Raw genomic sequence first — 25,545 nt, 5'->3', positions numbered from 1 at the left:
CAATATTCCATTTTCCATTTTTAAGTTGGGAGTAGCTGCTTTGGAAGACGATGATCAAGCATTCAAACAACATGGCCAGTCCAGTGAAGTTGATGTTGGATGATCATTGTTTCAATGCAGGTGGTCTTTGCTTCTTCCAATACATTAACATTAGTCCACCTATCTTCCCAAGTAATTTGCAGAATTTTTCAGAGGCAGCGTTGATGGAATCTTTTGAGAAGTTGGAGGTGGTGTTTGTAGAAAGTCCAAGTTTCACAAGTGTACAATAGGGTTGTTAGTACAATGGCTTTGTAAACAAGCATTTTGGTCTCCCTGTGAATGTCCCAATCCTCAAACACTCTACACTTCATTCGGGAGAAAGCTACACTCGCAGAGCTCAGACAATGCTGAATTTCAGCGCCGATATCGGCTTTTATAGATAGATGGATGCCAAGGTATGGAAAGTGGTCGACATTTCCCAGTGGCACACATTCAAACTGAATTGATGGTGCTGCGGAGGGATTGGTTTGAACTTGCTGGTAAAGCACTTTGGGTTTTTTTATGCTAAGCAAGAGGCCGAGCTTATCATACGCTTCTGCAAAGATGTTTAGAATAGTTTGAAGATCTTCTGAGTGCGCGCAGACCACATTATCATCAGCGTCTATAACAGAGGTTATAGTTACCGTATTTTTTGCCTTCAGCCTATTAAGATTAAAAAGCTTTCCATCTGTTTGATATATAATTTCTACACCAGCAGGAAGTTTCCCTTCAACAAGGTGTAGAATCATAGTGATGAAGATAGCGAATAATGTTGGAGCAATAACACATCCCTGTTTAAAGCCAGATCCCACTTTAAATGGATCACTTTGAGAGCCATCATTATTCAGGATTGTTGCCATCTTGTCATCATGGAGTAGCCATAAGATTTTCACAAATGTATCAGGACATCCAATTTTCAGAAGGATGATCCAAAGAGTAGTACGATTTATAGTACCAAAAGCCTTGGTCAGATCAATAAATGCCATGTACAGAGGGCAGTTTTGCTCCTTATACTTTTCTTGGAGCTGTCGTGCAGTGAAAATGATATCCACTGACCCCCTGGAAGGGCAGAAGCTATCTTGAGTTTCAGGGAGGATGTCTTCTGATATAGATAGTAGATGATTTGCCTGATTTCTGGCATTAAAAAAACCCCATGCATCATGGACATCTGCAAATTGTTGGATTTCTTGGGCTTTTTTTATCTACCATTTGTTCTTAAGTTCTCTAGTTCCTCTTTGGACTTCTGCCTTTGCACTGGCATAGATTTTTTTCTTAATGGCACAGTTAATATCTTTTTGCCATATCTGGAAGGCTTTTCTTTTCTTGTCAATAATGTATTCAATCTCACTATCATTCTCATCAAACCAGTCCTGATGTCTCTTAGTTTGATATCCTATAGTTTGTTCACAGGCTGAAATAATAGAGGTCTTCAATTTAATCCAGTGTTCCTCAATATTTTCTGGAAGTTCTGAAGGCAGGTGTTCCTTAAGAGTTGATTGAAAGCAAGCTTGTTTAGTAGAATCTTGAAGGGCCAGAATGTTCATTTTACTCTTTGGTTTTCTTCCTTGGAGCCTACGATGAGGGACAATCTTTATGGCCAACGAAGATTGAATTAACTAATGGTCTGTCCAACAGTTATCAGCGCTCATCATGGCCCTGGTGAGAAGTACATCATAGTGAACTCTAGCATGGACAATTACATAATCTAGAAGATGCCAGTGCTTCAACCGTGGCTGCTTCCATGATGTTTTAAATTTATTTTTCTGGTGAAAAAGTGTGTTGGTAATGACAAGGTTATGCTCTGCATATTTGGTCAAAAGTAAAATTCCATTCATATTGCTATTGTCAACGCCTTCTTTCCCAATAATCCCCGGCCACACCCAACTCTTGCATTGAAACTGCCCAGGAGGATAATTTTATCTTCCTTTGGTATCTCTGATAAGAATGTATTGCCCCAACCTTGCTGCAAGGTGACTAAAACATGAGTAATTCTGGTCAGGAGCTCTTTCTCCAGGAAGGGCCACAATTGATTCACCAGCTAAATCTGGGCAAAGGCTTCTCTAGCCAGTGCCTTCATATGGTAGCTGCAAGTTGAGGAGGAGCCCCAAGTCACAGGCCTGATCCTTTGGGGAGTGCTATCCCATCTGAGTTATCACTTGAACAGTTAGAGTGCCAGATGATTTCTGGACAAACATAATCTCAGTCTTGTTGGGATTCAACTTCAACCTGTTACACTCCATCCAAATCAGTACAGATATTGGGTCAGATGTCATGTTCACTGTTTCAATGTGCCTGGTACATCGTAACACTTCACATGTCATTTGCTAACCACGTATTTGATTTGTAACACTTCACGTGTCAGTTATTTGATTTGTAACACTTCACGTGTCAGTTGTTAATTGCGTGGTTGATTTGCAGGGAAGGGAGGCTGCCTTAGCCCGGACTGTTATCTCTTGGTTGAGGGAATGGAATGTGTTTGGGTTTTCTCAAATGCTCAAGGTTGCTTTCCCAGGACTGGTGAAGACAGTTACTGGCACCTGGGAGGGGGGCGGTTAGAACGGCTGGGTGGGGGGCGGTCTTACGTTTTGAGCCGAGGGTTCTTAATTTGTATTTGGCGTGCTTTTGCTCATTCTCAGCTTTCTCTGTACTTGCATACTAATCCTTCAATAAACCAGATTTCCTAGAGCCCACTTGTGAGTCTGGCTTTGTTAGGTTAGGCAACCATTACATTACAACTTCCATCACAACACTTTCCTGGCCTAGGGTAGCAATGTTGATCCGAGTATCATTAGGGTAATAAGGGCACCTTATCTCAAACTAATGAACGACCTCACCCAATGGCTTCATGTAAATCTTAAACAGCAGAGGGGAAAGAAAAGGAACTAGCAGCACCCCACACAGGAGTGGTCAGTGAGTGATCCCCACTACCACTGATTGGAACTGTATACTTAGGAAAGAGCAGAAACCTTTGCCAGCATCCCAAGAAGATATCACAATTAATAGTTTGAATGCTGCTGAGAGATCTAACGGGACAACAGGAGGCACACTCCCCTCATTCAAGTCCTGTTGTTGGTCATCCAACAGTGTGACAAATGCAGTTGTCACGTGCTCAGGCCTGAAACCTGAACAAAAAGTAACCATATAATCTGCTTCCTTTAGGGCACTACACAACTGAAGGCCCACCATCTTCTCTTCAACCTTCCTCCAAAAGTAAGATTGGTGATTAGATGGTATTTATCTAACATAGCTAAATCCAGGCTCTTCAGGAGAGAGTGCAGCACTGCCAGTTTTAATATACCTATAATGGTATATCAATATATAATAGGATATCATTATATCTAAAATACAATCATGTTCAGCATAGCATTGATAGACTTTACATAACATTTGAATTTCCTACAGAGGTGGTTCAACTCCAAAACTGTTTAGGCCAGTGGGCACATGAAATTTTGAGAAAATTCAGGCTAGTGGCTCCTGGAGAGGTGACCTGCCCATTTCAAAAACAAGCTGCCACAATAGATGTAGCCAGGCTGAAAAAGGCAAATTGGTAAAGTTGTTCTCTGCTACCCTATCAGTCTTTCTAGGATGCTCCTTACACCCAAGGTTATCTTTGTTTTTTTTCCCCCCCCAGAAGTGGGATATTTCCAAACCTAGAAACCACTTATTTTTATTTTGAAAGAATGTTGATGTGGCTTGTGTGGCACACATGTGCAATTTTGTAAATAAAATACAATTTTTCAGGTTGGTTTTTGCTTTGCAGAATGCCAGCTTTCCATTTATCTTGTTTTAAAATTAAAATAATATATAACATTTTTGAGAGATTAGATAGGTAATCAAAGATGTCCATAGGGGTGTTAGTACCCACAAGATAACTTTGGTGGCTTCACCTTCAGCTACTGAATTTGAGACACTAACCTATTTTGTTCTTTTACTCCAATTATACTCTCTTTTGGTACCACTAGTATTATCACATTTGTATGTGGAAAATAGTATTTCTGTCATAATATTACAATGTTAGGACTATTTTAGAATGAGAGCCCTGTGATGGCTCTAGGTAGCACTGCTAACTTGTAAGCATTTTTTTTTTTCATTTACTTCTATAATATTTATTTTTAGAAAATTCTAAACTGCTTCCAAGGGATTCCATGGCAGTATACATTCAATTATAGAAACATATACAATAAAATCAGGGGGGAAAAAAACCCCAACACTGAGAGTCAAAACAATTCTTTGTATATACTTACAGTACATGTATACATGATTGCCTTTTGCGATAAGCAACATTATGAAAAGAACATAGAGGGAATAATAAATAATAAACCCAAACCAACAGGGATAAAATAAGAAAAGGAGAGGAAACATTTGGCTTGTACTCATACCATTACCTATACTTTCCACAGCTTTCTATCCTTGCAAACTATCCTTGCTTTCACCATATCACCTTTGTTCTTTAAACTTCTCACCTATCACTTTCTAAAAATCTCGTCAACTCTATTCAACCATAACTTTCTTAGTTGTCCCCTTTCTTCCTCTTGACCTCTTCCTTCATCTATTTGTTTTGTGATTCATTTCTCATTCATTCTTTCTGTGAACAAACCACCTGAACATACTCCTTTCATACCCGCCACTCACTTCTGTATCCAGCTTCATTCAGCACCCATTTATTTTTGACCCTCACTCTTCTTGTTCAACCATGCACATTGCTTAATTTTAACCTATTCCCACTGCATCCAGCTTGCTCTGATGTTTCTCCTGCAATATCCAATTCAAACTTCCATAGTATAAGGAGAAGTATTTTTTTATACATAGCCATTTTTGCTTCTTTGACATTCACTCCTTACAACTGACGACATACTAGCCCCTACTTTTCTCTCAGCTTTGCAAGTCTGAACAAGTTCTCTGTCCATTTCCCCATATTTAGTAAACATTCTACCACTAATGTACACAAATTAATCTACTTGCTCTACTTTTTGCCATTTAGGTGAAAATGGCAATCTTTCACTCCATTTTCTCTGGCAAACAACAATCTTGGTACATGATACGTTAATTTTCAGATCTACACTTCTCATGGTGATATATAATCTATCTAACATCTGCTGAAAATCATTTAGGTTCTCAGCCTTCAACATGGAATTCTTTGCACACAAAGCTACATATACCTTGATGTACTTATATAAGCAACCCACTTATATTGTCACCGCAAGCATTTCTTCTACATTTATCTATAAATACATTAAATAATCAAATGGACATCTGACATCCTTATTCTATTCCCTGCTCAACATTTAATCATATTCAGCAACCAACCTTCAATTCCATGCTCTGACAAAACACTCCATAATTCAAGCCTGCCCATTTTATTTGATACTTTCCCTGAATCAACAATGTATAAATAACCTTCTTTCTCTTACTCATATATTTCTTAGTGACCTGTTAAAGAGCAAAATATGATCTGCATGCCCTGTACTCAAAAGAAAGCCACAATGTATTTCCCCAATTTTGCTTATTCTCACTTCTCATATCCTTTTCATCTGAATTCTGCCAAACACCTTCCCAGGCACACTAAACAAATTAAGCCCCTTATAGTTTTTGCATTCACACTTGCTACTGTTCCTTTTGTACAGGAGAACAAAAAGTGTTTCTTTATATACTTATCAGGAGCAGATGCAGTTGCATACACATCAACAGGTTGCACAGCTCCAATCCAAAAGCAAACTTGAATTGTATTTTATATTTGTCCAGTTATACCATCTATATCTGTGGTCTCATCATTCTTTTAAAACTTCCTTACAGCATTTAATATTTCCTTTTCATCTTTTTTTTTCTTACAGACATGTATAGCATTTGTTTCAATCCCACTCTTTGACATATCACTACCATTCTAATACAAATCTCTAAAATTCCTGCATTCCCTCACTTCAGTTTCATCCCAAATTATTTTATCACTTTCATTTGCTTAATGTAAAGCACTCTACTGCAGGCTCCTTGTTTAGCCCTCTTCATCCACTTCCAAAACAATTTTTACTTCCATCAAAATTGCTCTTCATTTTCTCTGGCTTTTAAAATGTAACCACTTTTTTGTTCTCTTTTACATTTTTTTGCATCTTATTTTTATCTCTACATATTGTGCTTTAACTTTTACTGTCTTCTATAACTGATATTTTATTGATAATATAGTTTATTTATACTGTTAAGCCATTGCAAGTTCAGTTGTCTGAGAATATGGTTATAAATTAGATAATCAACAAATATATACCTAGAACAACCTAGATGACACTATACTTTATGAAAGACATTTTAGCCCTTTTATTCTTAATTAAATCTATACTTCACTTCCCTGAATACAGTATATCTATCAACTCCAGGCCACCAGATCAGACCACCTTCATTCAGATCTATGATATCCTTTCCCTTTCTCTTAGTTTCACAGATACGCTTCACATCTAGTTGTCTTTCCTTCATGTTGATCATTCATTCAGTTAATTCATACTCTTTTACCATTCACTCCTCTTATATTCCAAGTAGCTGTCTTCCAGATGCAATTATTGCCACCAGATGAGCCCACAGATGTTACTTTTGTCACCCATCATGTCTTTGGTCAATTAAGACTTCTACATAGCACAGTAATATAGAGAAGATGTAGACTGGACAGCAACCTTAGTCATACCAGTAGCACATGTTGCATTCCTTAGATAATGATAAGGACAGTACCTCTCAGTTTTGACACATTATGATTGGCATGCCATAAGTGCAATCAGAGGCAAGTTTTATCTCATGCATACTCATGCTACTTTATGCTAACCAGGAATGTCTGGTCTATATCCCATTAACTCAAAGAAAAATGCAGTGACACACTCAACCTGCAAATAAACAAAGGATCAACTGGTATAAAATCAATTCAGATTTAAAAGTTTACATTTTAAGTTTAAAAATTCCGGAGGAACTAAGAACAAGCCAAGGTGACACCAATTATTTATCCCACAGAGACCATTCTAAGGTTGGGGAGCTATCAAAGAGGAGTAAGTACAAAAGTATTTCTTCTACTTGGAAAGTAAACTAATCTGGGCAGGAAAATGGAAGAAGTTTTCTTTAAGATATTTGTATTCTAACCATTTAGGACTTTCAGCGTTCATAAGTTTTCACAGAAAAAAGGAAGCTGGTGTAATTATTTGGTGAAATATGAATCCACGTAGAGTCCCTCCAAAAATGGCCTGCAAATTATACTTTTTAATGTGACACAAGGAAGGAACTTATGAAAACATGCAGAGTAAAGAAACCTGATGACCTCCAATTAAAATAAATCCTCCCGAATTCTTGAAGTTGCATTTTCTACAATCAAAAACTTCCAAATATTTCCCAATTTTTCCCTATATGTATGGAGCCTTGATCAACTGAAGAAGGGCTGTCCCTATCCAGGATAGGCTTCTCTATAGAGTCCATTATAACATTTTAATACTCAGAGTCCATTATGAAATTCAGATTATCTATAAATAAATAAGAGATGTTATAATTATTTCTTCCTCATGTCAGGTGAATAAAATTTTGTTTGCACATGCCTTTTTGTTCTATGTTCATTGTGTGCTTGAATCTTAAAACGGCTAGATTTCATTACTTGACATGCATTTTTGATTAATTTTATGATATTTCAAACTTTTAAATTCTAAGTTTGTCTGAGCACCATGGCTGAAGAGAAGCTAACAAATATTCTAAATAAACAATTTGATCAATTACCAGTTGTTCTACTTGTATGGATTAAAAACTTAATCGCTTTTTCATATACATGAGAAAGCAAAGATAAATTCAGTACATAGAATGATTTATTCAAAATGTGTGTTCTACCTTCTTTGGACTTTCAATTCCATTTCATATAAAATGGGAAGAAAATATTGCAAATATAAGACTGACTTGTTATTGTTAAGAACATATGACATAAACAAGAAGCAAATCTGGCTTTAATACGACAGTACTTAGGATAGGATAGACCTTTTACAATAGGACTAAACAGCATATAAATAAAGGAGGATAAAAATAATTTCAGTTATTTCAAGACATATTCTGCTTGGATTCATCTATGATAAATCTGATTGAGACAGCTTTTATGATCAGCAGCACAACACGGTGAACTCTTGCTGCTTCAGTTATTTATTTTTTCAGTTTATACATGTGCCCGAACCGTACCTGTCCTCTTTCATTCTTGTCTTCTGACAAGAATAGAACACAGTATTTACAGCTACATTAAAATAAAAAAAGTAAATGAGAACATAGGTATTGCATAGTATGAGTATTGAAAAATAACGTTACTTTGCTCAACTATCCCTGCTCCTTAAAAATTGACATTCTGAAAAGGTACTATGAAGTACCAAGCTGCTGAAATCTTTCCTGAAACAAATTAGTGAAATGAAGCTTAATTCAAATATATTTCCATTATTTAAAAGATTAAAGGTCTCTTACATAACCTGATACGTATTCTGCTTAATGAGTTTTAGTGGAAAATGCAAAGTAATGGAATAATCCACATGGTTTTGTAAACCTGCAATTCTGTGTACTGTATTCTTAAGTTGACAATTTACATGAGCGATGAGAACTGTTTCATTACTCTGCAGACTTCACTAAACTATCAGACACAACAGCTAGACTAGAATTTAGAAGAGGGATCCAAGCTAGCCTTGGAATTCAGGCCTTGTGTAACCTGAAATTAATACTGAGTGCCAGATGTTTAGCTGTTTGTGGATATGGAAAAAGAGCAGAAGATGCATCAATACATAAACATACCAGCAGTACAGTTTCCTCTAAATTTAGCATTCGGCAGGAGGCACAGGTAACTCAATATTAACATACTATAAATTCATTTCATATGTGAATTAGCCTAGCAGGCATACGATAAAGGGCAGACAGGAAACAATTTCTTGCAGACCTAAATTTCACATATCCCTAAAAACATCCACTAGGGTTTGTGGAGTAGTATCTCTTACAACTTATGGAGCGAGAATTGCCAGATGTACAAGCTGGGTTTAGAAAAGGCAGAGGAACTAGGGACCAAATTGCCAATATCCGCTGGATAATGGAAAAAGCCAGGGAGTTTCAGAAAAACATCTATTTCTGTTTTATTGACTATTCTAAAGCCTTTGACTGTGTGGACCATAACAAATTGTGGCAAGCTCTTAGTGGTATGGGGATACCAAGTCATCTTGTCTGCCTCCTGACGAATCTGTATAACGACCAAGTAGCAACAGTAAGAACAGACCACGGAACAACAGACTGGTTTAAGATTGGGAAAGGAGTACGGCAGGGCTGTATACTCTCACCCTACCTATTCAACTTGTACGCAGAACACATCATGCAACAAGCTGGGCTTGAGGAATCCAAGGCTGGAGTTAAAATCGCTGGAAGAAACATTAACAATCTCAGATATGCAGATGATACCACTTTGATGGCTGAAAGCGAAGAGGAACTGAGGAGCCTTATGATGAAGGTGAAAGAAGAAAGTGCAAAAGCTGGCTTGCAGCTAAACCTCAAAAAAACCAAGATTATGGCAACCAGCTTGATTGATAACTGGCAAATAGAGGGAGAAAATGTAGAAGCAGTGAAAGACTTTGTATTTCTAGGTGCAAAGATTACTGCAGATGCTGACTGCAGTCAGGAAATCAGAAGACGTTTAATCCTTGGGAGAAGAGCAATGACAAATCTCGATAAAATAGTTAAGAGCGGAGACATCACACTGACAACAAAGGTCCGCATAGTTAAAGCAATGGTGTTCCCTGTAGTAACATATGGCTGTGAGAGCTGGACCATAAGGAAGGCTGAGAGAAGGAAGATCGATGCTTTTGAACTGTGGTGTTGGAGGAAAATTCTGAGAGTGCCTTGGACTGCAAGAAGATCAAACCAGTCCATCCTCCAGGAAATAAAGCCAGACTGCTCACTTGAGGGAACGATATTAAAGGCAAAACTGAAATACTTTAGCCACATAATGAGAAGATAGGACACCCTGGAGAAGGTGCTGATGCTAGGGAGAGTGGAAGGCAAAAGGAAGAGGGGCCGACCAAGGGCAAGATGGATGGATGATATTCTAGAGGTGACAGACTCGTCCCTGGGGGAGCTGGGGGTGTTGACGACCGACAGGAAGCTCTGGCGTGGGCTGGTCCATGAAGTCACGAAGAGTCGGAAGCGACTAAACGAATAAACAACAACAAAAATCTCTTACAACAATACATATCTGCTAATCTACCAAGAAGCAAGCTGTTAAATGATTGCACCAGCCATTCAATGTTTTCCTACACTGAAGTACTGTGAATATGGGAATAGGGCATATGTCACTATGGAGTGATTGGATTTGGAGAGTTATTGGATTTGTCCTGAAAAAACTGAATGGGTAACTAAAAGAACAATAGCTGGTTAATCAGAGACCTTACATGAAATCTACTATCTCTCCTGCTTTCACCCTGTTCCAAACCTACCCAACTTGCACAGGCCAAATCTAAAAGTTCCAGATTTACATACCAGAATTTTAAATTAGGTTGGGCTATGTAGTGTAAAGCATACTGAAACAGAATTGCAAAATACATCTATTTAAATAAATAAGCAATATTTTATAGCTCAGTTTTGTCTGAATCCTATGACACTCCAAAGTCCCTCTGTTGTGACTAGTGAAGCCAGATGGTTGGTTCAATAAATTTATACTATGACTGAAATACTCACATGCATAGTAGCCAAATCCTGGATCAATTCATGGATCATGTTAAGCCATGGTTTGTTTAACTAAGAATTTATTAAATAAACCACAGTAGGGTGCATCCATAAAATAACCCATGTTCTATAATACATAGTGGTTGGGCTAAAAAAACCAACATAAATCAAAATGTTGTTTTGAATGAATTTATTTTTCAATTAAATATGCATAAGCATGCAGCCCGAATTTTTCATATTTGAGCCAGCAGGATTCTATTAACAAATAAAAGAAACTTGACTTACATTTTTCGTAGACTAGGGAGCTTCTTGAATATTCCAGTAGCTTCCAGAATTGAAATATCATTATCGTGTAGACGACTTATGAAAAATAAAAATAAAAGTATTAAAACGTCTTTGGCCCGAAATGCACCAGCACCTACAGTACATATGTATTCATTGCAGAAATATTGACAAAAGGAAAGCTATATAGTTGTGATTGCGTTGGACAAGATTGGAGAACGACAGGTTCAAATCCCCCCAGTCACGAAGTTCCCTGCTTGTTATGGGTCAGTCCCTTTCTCTGTTTAACCTACCTTAAAGAGTTTTTATAAGAACAAAATGGGATGAAAATCAGATATCCTGATTCTCAAAGCAGGAGACATCCTGGACACATCCATGTAATGTTCTTGGCAACAATATTGAAATTGTTTGCCATTGCCTTCTACCAGGATGTTTTACCAATTTCCTAATCCAGACTACAGCTTGGGGATTTCGTAATACTTTCTTGATAGTTTTCCATCCGTGTACTAACCAATTTGAAATCAGCTTAGGCTTTCAAGATTGGCTAGGTGCTGTCACCAAGCTAGGTTCCCAAATAGTTATGTAAAACAGTAAATGTAAACAGATGAACCTGACACATAGCACATTGTCTAATTGGGCATTCCTGGGCAAGTAAAAAGCAATCTAGCTGGGTTCGACACCTTACCTGGATGTTTTATGCTTTCTTCCTTGCTTCATGGGCCAAGCAGCACTAGTTCACTGTTACTTTAATATCCTACTAAAATTTGGACCTTCATCTATCTGGTGTTGCCTGATCCTTCTCTCCACTGGGGTCTGCTAACAGAGAAGGAAACTCACCAGAAAGCCTTGAAAGTGGGTCACCCTTATTTGAAGCAAAGTACTTCCTTTAGAGGAATCTTGCAATCAAATAACTGTATGGATACAACTCTAAAATAAGACTAATTAGATATGTTTTCATTTTACTCCAAAGATGTACAGACAACATCAGAGACAGTACAGTATTTGTATAAGAAGATTGAACATTGTCTATTGATGCATTTGATAACATCTGACTGGGGCCACGAAAATTAATGATTTGTATAGTGAAGCATTCTGTATTCCTCTTCACAAAAACATTATACTTACAGATCTGTGGTATATTCTGGGAGGTGGCTTGGGAGCCGAGTAAGCTTTTGGTTGGAACAGTCCACAAATGTTCCCTCACAGCGGCATTTCTCAGGACAGATGAGATCCATAAAACACTCCCCACTGAATCTACTCCTGTAGTCCTCTGAACCTGCACAATTGAAAGATTTCTAGGTAAATCAATGCATTGTAAAATACTACTACTAATAAAAGTAATATCCCAAATTACGACTGAGGAAAACACTTCCATTTATTCTGGGACCTCAGAAGAATGAATTGAAATTATTAACTATTCTCTGCATTATGCTCTAAAACAATTTGAAAAGTTCACTTTAATGTGAATCTACAGGGAGGAGATTGGTCTCCTTTCCAAAAAGACAGTTCAGGAAGTATTTTTTTCTTGGTATTAATAACCATCAACTGGCAAATGGCACATTAGAATGAAGGTAGGCCGAAATGCAAAGTCAGTCACATTGACACAGTGTACAAGACCAGTGAGTCGGCTTTCTGAGGATAAGTATTTTAACAATATAAGAACACCACAACTGAAAGTAATATGAATTTCAAGAAATTCTACTTTCTTTACAATAGGCCTCTGTATAGTTAGTAAGAACTATAACTTAGCATGCTATTGTACTATATTTATCAGGTCCTTTGGATCTGCTTTCTGAAATGCTTTTTCAGTTTCTTTCTCCAACTTTTTCAAAAGCATTAACAAGAACTGTAAATGGGATACCTGAGCTTATGGCTGCCAAATTATTAATGGCTATGAAATCTAAGGTTTGTCAGAACAGATCCAATCAGGCAGGTACTTACATAGTTACTTTATAGTTTATTAGGAGAACCACTAGATATTTTGCTGAAATCATTTGTTACATCCAACCATGCTAATAAATCTTAGTATTTCTAACTTTTTCATGAACTTTATAAATTAGTTGCAATTCCAACATCTGTCAATGCCAAATGCATTTATCTGATAAACATTTTCTAAAAAGGAATTTGAAGTGAGTGAGTGAAGGGAAACTAATCAGCAAAAGAATTCTGAAAATAGTTTCAGTAGAAATTTGCTCAAGCTAGTATTAGCATAGCCATTTTTGTGCATATGTATATTTTGCATACTGAACACATTTTTGGAAATACATTCCTGTATAAAAATAGCAATGCAGAACACTTCCCATAAACCAAATGCATGAAACAACAAACAAGGCTGCAAAAAATAAGCAGAGGCTAAATAACTGGGAGAATGGAATGACATATCACAGTGGATTGTAAATGAAGTATAAACTTGAAATTCAGATAAAGCTAAATTTTCTTATTTAAAAGTTAACTTCATGAAAATCAATAGGACTTGTTTCAAAGAAAATATATTTAGAAGAAAAATATTAATATGATATATACTATCATTTTTTCTTTCATGCATAGGGTAGAGTTTATCCTGACTCTATAAATACACTTTCCTGTTCTCCTCCCTCAATGTTGTTGTATGATTGTTTAACATTGTTTATTGTTTATTTCAGGAGGGAAGCACAGTGCTGAAATCCTGAAAGTGTACTGATCTTTTTAGAAACATAATTAATAAAGAAGATATTACTTTGTATGACATTGTGACTCCAGGTCTGTTTTCTTTTACTCTAAAAAAACAAAGGAGTAAAAAAGTCATTCTATCATCCAGTCTTCACCCTCATGCTTGGTTCAGGTGAAATAGCAACAGGAATAGGAAATGTTTTCTTATTAGCTACAAATATATATGCACATTAAAATTTTAAATGTCAATCATCAAGAGGACTATAGAATGTAAGGTGATTAACACACATACCATCATCAAGTACTCCAAGTTACCCATCAACCTACAAAACAGCAGCAATCAGCTGCCAACGGGAGGAAATTTACTATTTAACTTGAGCCTCGAGATCACTTGGACAGGTGGCAGTTCTATCATGCTATTCCCATCAGGGAAAGTAATGTGAAAACCAGCCATCTGGCTGCAGAGCAGTTATATGTGTCCACCCATCTCTACATACTTTATCAGACATGCTCTCCCTGGCTTTAAATGGATATGCTGCAAGTCAAGAGGCATAACACTAAGGATGATATACAATCACTTTTTCCATTACAAAAATCAAGATGAGAGTATTTGTGTCTAAAGTGGAAACCTATGAAATAGCATGAAACCTATGGAATAGTATTATTTGTGCAATTCTAAGAATGAAAACAGTTTGCAAAGTAACTTTTTTCAGGAAAATATTTGAATGAAAAACTTAAGAGCTACAAAATCAGTGTTAAAGTCCATATTGGTACATTATTTACTTCTGTATTAGCTTCCATTATTATTTTACTCAAAATGACTATTATGAAAGCAATTCATTTCACCTGAGAAAAGGCTATGTTCTGCAACTCAGAAAAACTAGATATAGGGTTTTTTGGGCAAACAGCCTTTTTTCCCCCATGGGAGAAAAGATGACAGCATGCTCAAGAAAACCAGCTTCTCTATTCCCTTTTCAGCTAGAAGCATTCCTGTCTCGTCTCATGTCAGAAATGCAGGAAATAGAAAGAGGGAAAGTAGTAGTTAAAATTTAAAAAGTTAAAAACATTTAATAAAAATATAAAATTTATATAACTCTAGCCCAATGCCAGGCCACTTTGATGGCAGAGGTGTTTCCAACCAATAAGTAATTCTGTGTGCATGTCAGTCCCAAAGGGCACTGTAAAAGATGGGTAGTTGCTTGAACATTGCCGCATTCGCAGCAGCAATATTATAAGATAGAAGCATTAAACATAAGAGACAAGCTAAGAACTGAATTATTGACAAAAAGTCACAGCAGCATTAAACCCACTTCATGCTTTTTTCACGTCCTGGGACACTGATGATCTGCAACATCCTATCAAATATTTAGAAGAATTTTAAATTCTGACACGGTGTGTCAGAAATCTACAGAGCAATAGAAAACATGGCCAAATTATATAGATCCGAAGATTTGAACTAGGTTTCACGGAATCCAGGGATTCCTTGAGTATGTTACAAAATTTCAGGACAATGGTTCAGATGTGAGGGTTGCCTTCCAGTTCTTGCAGTCTGTGTAAGATCTGAACTTAGGGAAATTGGTTGGTGGTTGGAGGTTTCTGGATTATGTCAATTAATTGATGTCCTTGATGTGGAATAATCAAAATAGAGATTACATCATTCCCAGCAACTAATTGCAACTAATCAACACCTCCAAGGAAACCTTCAATCATCAACCAACCACCAACTCCAAGATAAAATTTAACACAGATTACAAATATCACAAGGCAACCCTCACTTTTGAACACTGCACTGAGGAAACCTCGCTGGGATGTAAGTTGAAATGTCTATAAAAAACGTCATAACTTGATCTCCCAAAGACTGGAGAACCCAACAACTAATTATATACACGTCAGATCACCTAGCCATCTTCTAACCTTCTTCTATGATATATATCTACAGAGAAGTGAATGTATTAGCATAAGATTTTAGTTTGTTGGTAGTAATGGTCAGTGCAGTTGGTCAGTGCAGTTGGTAAATGGGATATATACCCCATGTTGTAAATTCTTAGTAAGATTTTGTATTGGCTCCATAGCAGATGTACAGGTTTCTTTGGAAGATAAGATGACAGAGACAGTGCTCTCAGAAGGCAGGTGTTATAGAGATGAATAAGGTATTAGATGGTTGCTGTTCTTGTTGTTAGTTGCTGGTTATATGCATATTATAGTGAATTTTGTTACAAATACTCATATTCACTATGCACAGTGTGGAAGTATGTCAAAGGTGTGTCTTTATTCCAGGCCAAGAATACAGTAGTTTCTACTATTCTACTTACTGACTATAGCTGTCTGTATTTTAATAAGGATTAGTCTATGACTGAATGTCAGTTTGTGCAACACAATTATTTTTCCTAAGCACATGGTTGCTTAAACACATATAATACTGCCCTGGAATTATTTAATAATGGGAAGCATCCTGCACAGTATCACATTATTGTGCCCAGCTTACAATATAAGTTAATAAAGCTGACATCATTCATGAAACCATCACTGAAGCTGGAACATAATCTAATATCTCTAGATACTCACTTTAAAGGAATAATGCAACTTGCTACAGTTATTTCACATGCAAGCTATTTTCCAAATTACTATTTGAATGCTTGATTTGTGGGCTTATTGTGAGATCTGCTTTAAGCTATGTAACTGTATGAAACATTATGAGACTGTATTGTTACAGTTCTCTTTACCATATCTTTTGTTATCTCTTTTCCTTTCATAATGAGGACATCTCTCACCTTTTGATGCTTCTGAAAACAGAAGAAGTATTCCAGCATGCCATGCTGCAGGAAAGCATGGAGCCTTCCATGGTGCTTGACAGAACCATGTTCAATTTGTATTGTTCTACCACATGGTTAGATCAAGCACAAAGGAAAATCCCATTAACAGGCAGAGTCAGTGTTAAGCAGCCGCCAAAGAGAGAAGAGTGTTGAGGGGAAGTAGCATGGAGAAGCACAAGCTGAGGGTTTCACTGTAAGCTGCTGTCCACTTCTCCCATGCATAAAGGAGCTGAAGTTCAAGAAGTCAAATTTATTGCTACAAATGCAAAAATAAATTTCTATAGTACAGACAGTTAGTACAGAAGAACAACTACCAGTCACTTTTGAAGATGTAACTATTACAAATTATTTTTAAAGGCTTACAACTCACAGTTAACACTGAAGGTTCAACAGAGTATATATAGAGAATATGTGCAGATTGTAAACATCATCCATATCACCGTTAACTAGGCTATCTTACATGTAGAATATTTATGAAATAGTGTTATTCTTTTAAGTGAACTTTCTTTCATTTTGGTTGCAATGTTTTGAAATAACCTCCCTCTAATAAAACCAAGGTATTTAAAACAAAGGTATTTTTTTTATTAGGGCTCTTTTGATAATCAGCATTTGGTAGTGCTTATTCCTCCCCTCCCCCTTCAAAAATGTCAGCTCTTTCATAGGAGCTAATATATTAGGAATATTTTTTTCAAACAGTTAAAGTATTTGCAGGTATGTACACTACATAACTGACTTTTAGTACTTTCTTACTTTGCCTACAAGATAGCAAAGGCTATGAGCTTGATCACAAGCTTTCTTCTCTAGATACTAGAGCAGGAGTCTGAATATTCTGTTCTCTACCTTTAACAAACCACATTGTCAACAGATACAATAAAGCTCCTGTCAACTCGTACTTCATTGCTGTTGAAAAAAAAAACCTGTTTTGTGGTGCGGTCCCCAAATAGTTTGCTGTGATTTACACAGTGGCGTTAATACAGAGACTTCCACAGTTATACTGCACTGGAATCCAGATGACTGTATCCAAGCACCATGGTGAAAAGTAACATTTATTGCAGCATCACTGCATCTCTTGCTGCCCCCTCCCCAAGTAGGAGCCTCCATCTTAAACACAGAACGTGTTCAGTTTAGAGAAATCTCTTATTAGAAGCAGTAGCAGGAAACTATAAGAACTGTTATTTAAAGAAAGTTCCAATTACTTTATGTGAATCTGAACAGGCTGCTGTTTGCTTCTAGAGAGTTCTAGATCGCAGACGCTTTCCAGAAGCACATATAGCAAGCTAAGAATAGCAAGCTACGAATGCATGCATTTGGCATAAGGGACAAGGGCCTAACAGAGAAGTATTGTAAACCCAGGTGACTGCATGTGAACTGTAATTCTGAGCTATTTTCTTCAAGTTGAAAAGGATCCCAAGGTGGAGGTATATTACAGGTTTTAAATTACCTTGATAGTCATTAAGCTACCTGCTGGGAAGCTTGGTGATTGTAGCTCACCAGCAATCTTTAAAAGCAATGGCAGCTTAACTAGTATAAAACCAATACAATTTTGCAGAATACATATATCCCAGATTTAAGAAATCCTGATTTCATGATGCACAGAGAAAACATAAAGTAAATATAAAGTAAATATTTGGAACAAAATGCTAAAGTGTATTTTATTATTTATTAATTAGTAGTGTTCTAAGGATGTGGATTTATCTTTTACTGAATTTTGCATGGTAGTTTTGGAAGTTTGAAAACCTTGTAGGGAAACAGAAAAGTGCTATTTATTATACATACAAACACACATACACATGTTTGTGTCTGTCCGTCTCATATGTTGTTGTTGTTGTTAGTTGCTGTCGAGTCATTTACAACTCATGGTGACCCTATGTATAACAGAACGAAATGCTGTTCGGTCTTGCGTCTTATGCCTGACTGTTCCAAAGTTTGCATCCATTGTTACGGTAATTGTATCTATCCATCGCATTGAAGGTCTTCCTCTTTTCTGCTGCCCCTTGACTTTACCAAATATGATGTCCTTTTCAAGTGATCAGTCTTTCCTGACGATGTGCCCAAAGTATGAGAGTCCAAGCCTAGTTATCTTCACCTCTAGGGAACATTCTGGTTGTATTTCTTCTAAAACTGATTTGTTTGTTCTTCTGCCAGTCCATGGTATTTTCATTAATCTTTGCCAACACTACAATTTGAATGCATCAATTCTTCTTTTATCTTCCTTTTTTAATGTCCAACTTTCACAGGCATATGTGGCAATTGAGAAGACCATGGTGTGAGTCAGACGTACCTTTGTTTTTAAACTGATGTCTTTACTTCTGAAAACTTTAGATGGGTCTTTGGTGGCAGATTTTCCAGCGTGATACTTCATTTGATTTCTTGATTACTACTTCCCTTGGCATTGATCGTTGATCCCAGTAGAATGAAATCATTGACAACTTCAATTTCTTCTCCATTTATTGTAATATTGTTTATTGGTTCATTTGTGAGAATCTTTGTCTTCTTCACATTCATGTGTAGTCCGTATTACTGACTACAGTCTTTGATCAGGCTTGGAATGGGAGGGGGAATAGTTATACCTGGGGCTGGCTAGTGCCCTAACTGATTTTGAGGGGCATCCTACACTCATGGACTGATTACAATCTCTTGCCACTTAGATTTTACTATATTCTTATTTTATTGTATTCTTATATTGAAATGGTTTTAAGTTTTAACTGCATTTTGTTGTAAACCGCCCAGAGTCCCCCATGAGGGGGAGATGGGTGGTGAATAAATTTATAAATAAATAAAAATAAAAATAAATCTTCCTCAGCAAGTACTTCTTCTTCATTTCTAGCAAGCAAAGTTGTATCATCTGCATATCGCAGGTGGTTAATGAGTCTTCCACCAATTCTGATATCCCATTCCTCTTTGTACATTCCTGCTTCTTGAATTATTTGTTCAGCGTACATACTGAATAAGTAGGGTGAAAGTATACAACCTTGCTGCACACCTTTTCCAATTCTGAACCAGTCGGTGTCACCGTTTTCTGTTCGAATGACTGCCTATTGATCTGTGTACAGGTTCTGCATGAGTACAATTAAGTGCTCTGGAATTCCCATTCTTCGTAATATTAGCCATAACTTGTTATGGTCCACATAGTCAAATGCCTTTGCGTAATCCATCTCATATACATGACTCTATAAAAACTCTATAAGACTCTCTATAAAAGTTAAAAACAGAACAAAAACATAATAAAAAAACAAGTTTAAAAACAACAAAAATAACAAAATAACATAGCAGCCAAGAATCTCAGTTAACACAAGCAATACCAAGAAATGGGCTCACCCATATTATCAGGGCCACAGCCTTGATGGCAAAGACAAGTTTTCAGTGCCTTGCGAAGGGTAGAATTGTTTGTTATACTGGAGGCTTCTGTATTAAATACATCTTTTCTTATTGCCTTCTTTAATTAGGCAACAATTATACATGGAGAAAAAAGTGCATAACAGCCTATGCATTTGACACCACATTGGATTTGTAGCCTACAGTATTTGAAAATAGTTATCACCACTCTTCAAACAAATGTTAAGAATTCAAGTAGAGATGCAACATACTCTAAAGTCCTGCTCTCTTCTGTAAAAAATATTGATGATAGTTGATTACATGAAAGTGTCACTAAAAATATACTGTAAGTGTTCCCAGACTTATATCACTGGTATCTACAACTGTGAATTATTGCACAGTAGCATCTGACAGAGAGATTATTGGCAGATGGCTCACTGTCCTTCTTCCATTGTTAGCTGCATTAGTGGTGTGAATGACAACTCTCTGATGTTGGAACAGCTAAATTAATCAGTTAAATGGAACAAGAAACAAATGCTGAAATACTAAGGAAATAGATTTAGTTATCAGAATCTATTCTTACTGCTGCGGGAGGAGAAAGGAAAGCTCCAATGTCTCAGTTTCCCTTAAACATCCTTTCATTAAGCAGGACAATCACAGAAATGGATAGAGCAATCAATTGTTAGCCAAATGGGACAGAAAGAGAGGAAGAGAAAGGAAGCTCCAAGAAGAAACAGAAATCTCAGAGTGGATGAAAAATCTTCATAACATTTGTGGCATCACCTTAGAAATGTGCACCAATCAAGGAACAGTGACAATTCTACGGCAACGTGAGGCTATCATTGGACAAATAAATCTGCTGCTGGATTCCTTTTGATGATCCCTTAGAAAACAAAGCTGTATGGCAGTTACCTTAAACAAAAGGTACCAAGCAGACCGGCCTGCTGAGGAGATAAGTCGGTGGTGAAATAGAACTGTCAAGTTGCACTAAATTCTTGGCTGCCAATGGGCAAGTACAACTGATGGAGAAGGAATCCACATCCTTTTATTACTCCTACTGAAAATGTAGAATGCTTTCTTTGACTTGAAAGCACAGGAAAAGCCATTCATCTGCAATTCTGCAGGAATGCTGTGGCTCCTATAATTGCCCACGCGTAGAGATTTAAATCCCTCCTATTAAACTCAGTACTTTGCAGATAAAGGCAAATGGGTAGCTTCAGTCTCCAACAGAGTGTCAGGCAATATGACCATTTTACTTCACACTTTATCATTTGAGTACTGGATTCACTTTAGAATGAGTAAATCATTAAAATGTGATTCTCTTACCTCACTACTTACCTCAAAAAATCTGCATAAAACAAGCCTTCTATTAATTCTAAGTGAAGTTTAATGTGTTATGTGTTTAAGTATAGATCTAATACGTGGAAGTTATGTGTGAATGCTGAGAAAGCAACATATACAATTTAACCTCAAAGGTAAATCTTGGCATACCAAAGAATAAGGTTTAGAACAGTCTGCTTTCATCATCTACATTTTTTGCAACCAATTATATCTGTTGAGGACAAATCAACACTTTTTATCTGTGTTCAGGATCAGACATTGTGCAAAACTGAATTGTGCTCATAAGATAAATTGTTTCTCATAAGGGAAACATATCAGAAAATGGAATTCTCATTTTGTCTCACCCAATTCACTCTTTTACTCATTCCCAACCAAAAGGAACAAGGATATAAATCCAAGTTATTTGAAAAATTAAGCTCAAAAGAAACTATTATTTAAAATAATGTATGGCTCCTAAGCATGACTTTAAAAAATTGCTCTCAGATATTACGCTCATGGTTTTCTAAAGAAATGGAATGAAGTCAGTATCACTAAAAGATTTCTCTTATGCATCTTTGAACTCTAATTGAGCTTAATACTACAATTTAAATTTCTTCTCGGTCACTGGAATTGAGGGTAGCATAAGCAATTAAAATTACCGTAAGTTAGCTTATTAAGATTTTTCTCAGCATACTGATTTTAGATTGAAATTTATAGAAAAACATGAATGTATTCTTGTTGCTTTCTATAAGGTAAGATTTTTTTCAAAACGAAGTTGAGCAACCAACCATGCTTTTCACCAATAGAGGGAGGTGTTTTTCCACTGTGGTAAGAACTATAAATTTTAACTTAAAAGTTGATTCTTGGAAACCAAAGCAAAATAAAATCACCCAGCCATCCACCCCCCTCCCCTTTATTTAGTTCCTGTAAATTGTCCTTGGTAAATAGGTAGGAAGGCAGGATACAATTTCAGTAGTGGCTATAATGATACTAACAACAACAACAAGTATAATAAAGATTATAAAATGTTTATGTACAGACTGCAGTTAAATTTAATATTCCATCAAACTTTTGTTCACGCTACAGCAATTTCATCTCCTTTTCTTTCTTACAGTTTTCTGTTCTTTCCCCAACTACTCCTAACTACTCGACAATCATCAGAACAGATTTTGATGGTATGAGAGAGCTTATAGATAAAAGGAAGAATCATTTCCATTATTAGTTTGCTACCTGAAGTCTTTTCAATGCTATTTAAATGGAGACTGAATATTCTCAGGATACAGATCTTGTTGGTGGGTGATTTTCAGGTACAGGGGTTTGCCTGCTCTCAGGTTGCACACCATCAGATACTAAAAGTATGCTCTTGGAGAATGTTCCTAGCTTTATCACTCTCATTGGAAACCAATGTGGCTTCCCTGTCCAGGAGTACTTATTATCAGCTTTAAACGGTATATCAATTATGCCCCTTTCTGAACAGGGACAGTCTAGTTTAGATATGAAAACTTAGATGACTGTTATGCAATCTATGTGGGATTACAGTTGTATGTTATTCAGAAACTGCAGCTGGGTACAAAATGTAGTGGCCATGTAGCTGAGTAGCTTATCTGGCCATAGATACGTTATCTCTCTCTTGAAGGAACTGTTTGGCTGCCAACTGATCAAGTTCTAGATTTTTCTTGTAACGTACTGTATAAGGCTTTATAACAATTCAGATCAGGGTATCTACTGTTTGTGCCAAGGGCTGTGGACTGATAAATGCCAGTAATTTACTGGGAGATCTTTTCCTTGGTCTGGAGCACTCTCTTCTGAAAATCAAGAGGCCCCATCCATTAGCAATTTTGCTGACTTGAATGTTGGATTAATTGATCTTTTGTTTTTATTTTCTTTCCCATCCCATATTTTTGGTAATATAGTTTCATATCCTTTTAATTTATTATTTTTATTATTCCATCTTATAGTTTGTAAAGCACTTAATGATGTATTTGCATAATTTAAATAACTTTTAACTTTTAACTCTTGATGAATGACAGTCTAGATCAGAGAAGAGATATTAATAGTTAATATAGCTAATAGCCAAAAATTAATTTGAAAAAAAATCCAGATACATTTTTGCAAGTGCAGCAGTTTGTCAGGTCCACAGCTCTTTCCATGTATATTTAAGAAATGACTTAGACCTGTTAAGTTCTCAAATTTTTCTGCTCCAAGGGAGGATATTATGTTCCAGCCACACTTAAGCTCTTTCAGGCAAAGCCATTAGCCCAGCAACTTTATGGGCCTTTGGTTGGCCCCCCCAGCTTCTTGTTTCCCCTTCTTGGAGAGAGTACAATCTAAATTCATCACAGCAGCTCTCCAGATACCTCGCTGTGTCTCCAACACATATTTATGACTAGAGACAGGTGTGATAAAAGTTGAGTCAAGAGTGTGTCTAGCTTCTATAAACCTTTGGTTAAAGCTTTACTTTTTTTTCTCAGGGCCTAGCACCATTAATTCTCCAGGACAATTTTCAGTCTACATGGATCAAGGCTGTAGAATCTAAACTTTTAAATCTGGGCTACTCTCTTTCCTCGGTTCTTAAGATGAAATGTGATCAGGCAAAACAAACCCTGAAGCAAAGGATAAAGGATTCGGAGTGGCAAGCAGATCTAGGGAAGACCTCTGCCTTCCTGTCACCACTTCACAACAGATATATTGTCACTGCTGCCAGCCATCTGACACAGCTAGAAACACCCAGCTATTGGAAAGCTTTCTCTCTTGCCCAATGTCATGCACTCCCCTTTGCAGTACTGGATGGTAAATATAAAAAAGTACCATTGGCTGAAAGGCTTTGCCCCTGTGATTCCAAAGAGGTAGAAACTACAGAACACGTTCTTCTTTGTTGCTCCTTTTACGGAGACATTTGAGCCAGATTCTTCCTACCTCTGATTAGTAGATATCCTGGTCACTCAGACTCAGCCTATGCCCAGATGCTGCTCATAGATGAACTGCCTTTTGTTACAGCACATGTGGCTAGGTTTTGTGCAGCAGCATGGAAGATCCACCAGACCCTGATGGGCCAATTTTCAACTAGCCAAACACAATCTATGTAACTGCAATTCATTTCAGTTTTAGATATTATCATATTTTTCTAATTTTAGATGTTATTATATTTTATATAATTTTAGTGTCTACTTTATAATTTAAATATAGACTACATCCTGGATCTCACTCATAGATGCTAATTAAGTTGTTTTATAAATGCATTTTAACTGTCTTAAATTTTATTTCATTTATTTTCTATTAAGATAGATTTATATAAATTCACAGAGCACTCTGCTTGTACTGGTCTACAACCATAATAAATTGAATTGATTAATTATTAATTATTAATTAGACATGTTACGTTTAGCCTAGAGTATTATAGAAATACAAAAACCTGAACTGATACAATGAATATATAAACAAAGCCACAGGGGAAAAAAATATTCCTACATACAATAAAGTTCACTCTCATAATGCTGAGAAGAATCCTATTAAATGGCAAAAAAACTAATTCCATGCATGTTTCTTCTCAGCTCATTGGAGAGATGTACAGATCCTCAGTTGGACCAAAGATCTTTTCACAAACAGATCACCACTAGACACAATCCCACAAGAACACTTCAATCACAACTATAATCTCCAATTTATAATATTAATAAAGGGCAATTTATATATTATTGAGAAGAGGTAGCACACAAGTAATGTTCTTTTCGGTAGTGACAATTGTGTCAGGAAATTTAGTTGTCAGAAATATAATACATCATAGTCCCTTTTTTAGGCAACTATATTCAATTCTATATTCAAGTACAGTATATCAAGATACTCCATCAATGATAGTATTTTTTTCTACTTACTCCTGTTAATGAATTTCCATTAACTAAAATTCTGACTATATTTTAAACTTGCTTGAAATAAGTAACATATTGTATCACCACTAAAATTATTAATCACATATTGGTGATTGATGAACAAGTCAAAATTTATAAGGTGGCAAAGTTGGATGAAGAAAGACTTCAGCTGTAGGACTCTGGATATGATTAACATTTTGAGTCCTTATCAAATAATTACACCACACACAATATTACAGTGATACACTTCCTTGTATATCCTTCACATCCTCCCAGATCTACTTTGAAGAATACCTCTACACTTTAGAGCAGAATGATGGGGGAACAGGGATGCCAACAATTTTAACAATCCTACCTATTGCCATCTTCTAGTGGAATGACTCCAATGGATCAAACTCACAAAATTTTAAGCCCTGTTATGTGTGTGTGTGAATATTACATCACCTAGTCCAGCTACTTTTGCAATATTAAAATTAATAGATTAAAAGTTATTGTTGATCATGCTATTTTTACTGCAGATACTTTAGTCAAGTTTATCATGGTACGGGATGGGATTATCAGGCAACTGATGGAAGTATTTTTTAATATCACTGCCTTCT

At 36.5% G+C, this 25,545-nt stretch overlaps 1 protein-coding gene across 1 annotated transcript in view; it reads right to left on the bottom strand.

The window, feature by feature from the left end:
• SLIT3 (slit guidance ligand 3) overlaps positions 1 to 25,545 on the bottom strand; it is a 561,750-nt gene that overhangs the window by 146,171 nt on the left and 390,034 nt on the right. The window contains exons 15-16 of the mRNA XM_063292455.1: positions 12,109 to 12,259; positions 10,987 to 11,061 (exon numbers count right to left, since the gene is read on the bottom strand). Coding sequence (XP_063148525.1) covers positions 10,987 to 11,061; positions 12,109 to 12,259 — 226 coding nt within the window. The remainder of the gene's footprint in view (positions 1 to 10,986; positions 11,062 to 12,108; positions 12,260 to 25,545) is intronic.

Source organism: Candoia aspera, chromosome 2 (genome assembly GCF_035149785.1).
Source record: "Candoia aspera isolate rCanAsp1 chromosome 2, rCanAsp1.hap2, whole genome shotgun sequence".
NCBI classification, from domain to species: Eukaryota; Metazoa; Chordata; class Lepidosauria; order Squamata; family Boidae; genus Candoia; species Candoia aspera.
Note: the sequence above shows the minus strand (reverse complement) of the source record. Positions and strands in the feature narration are given on the sequence as shown.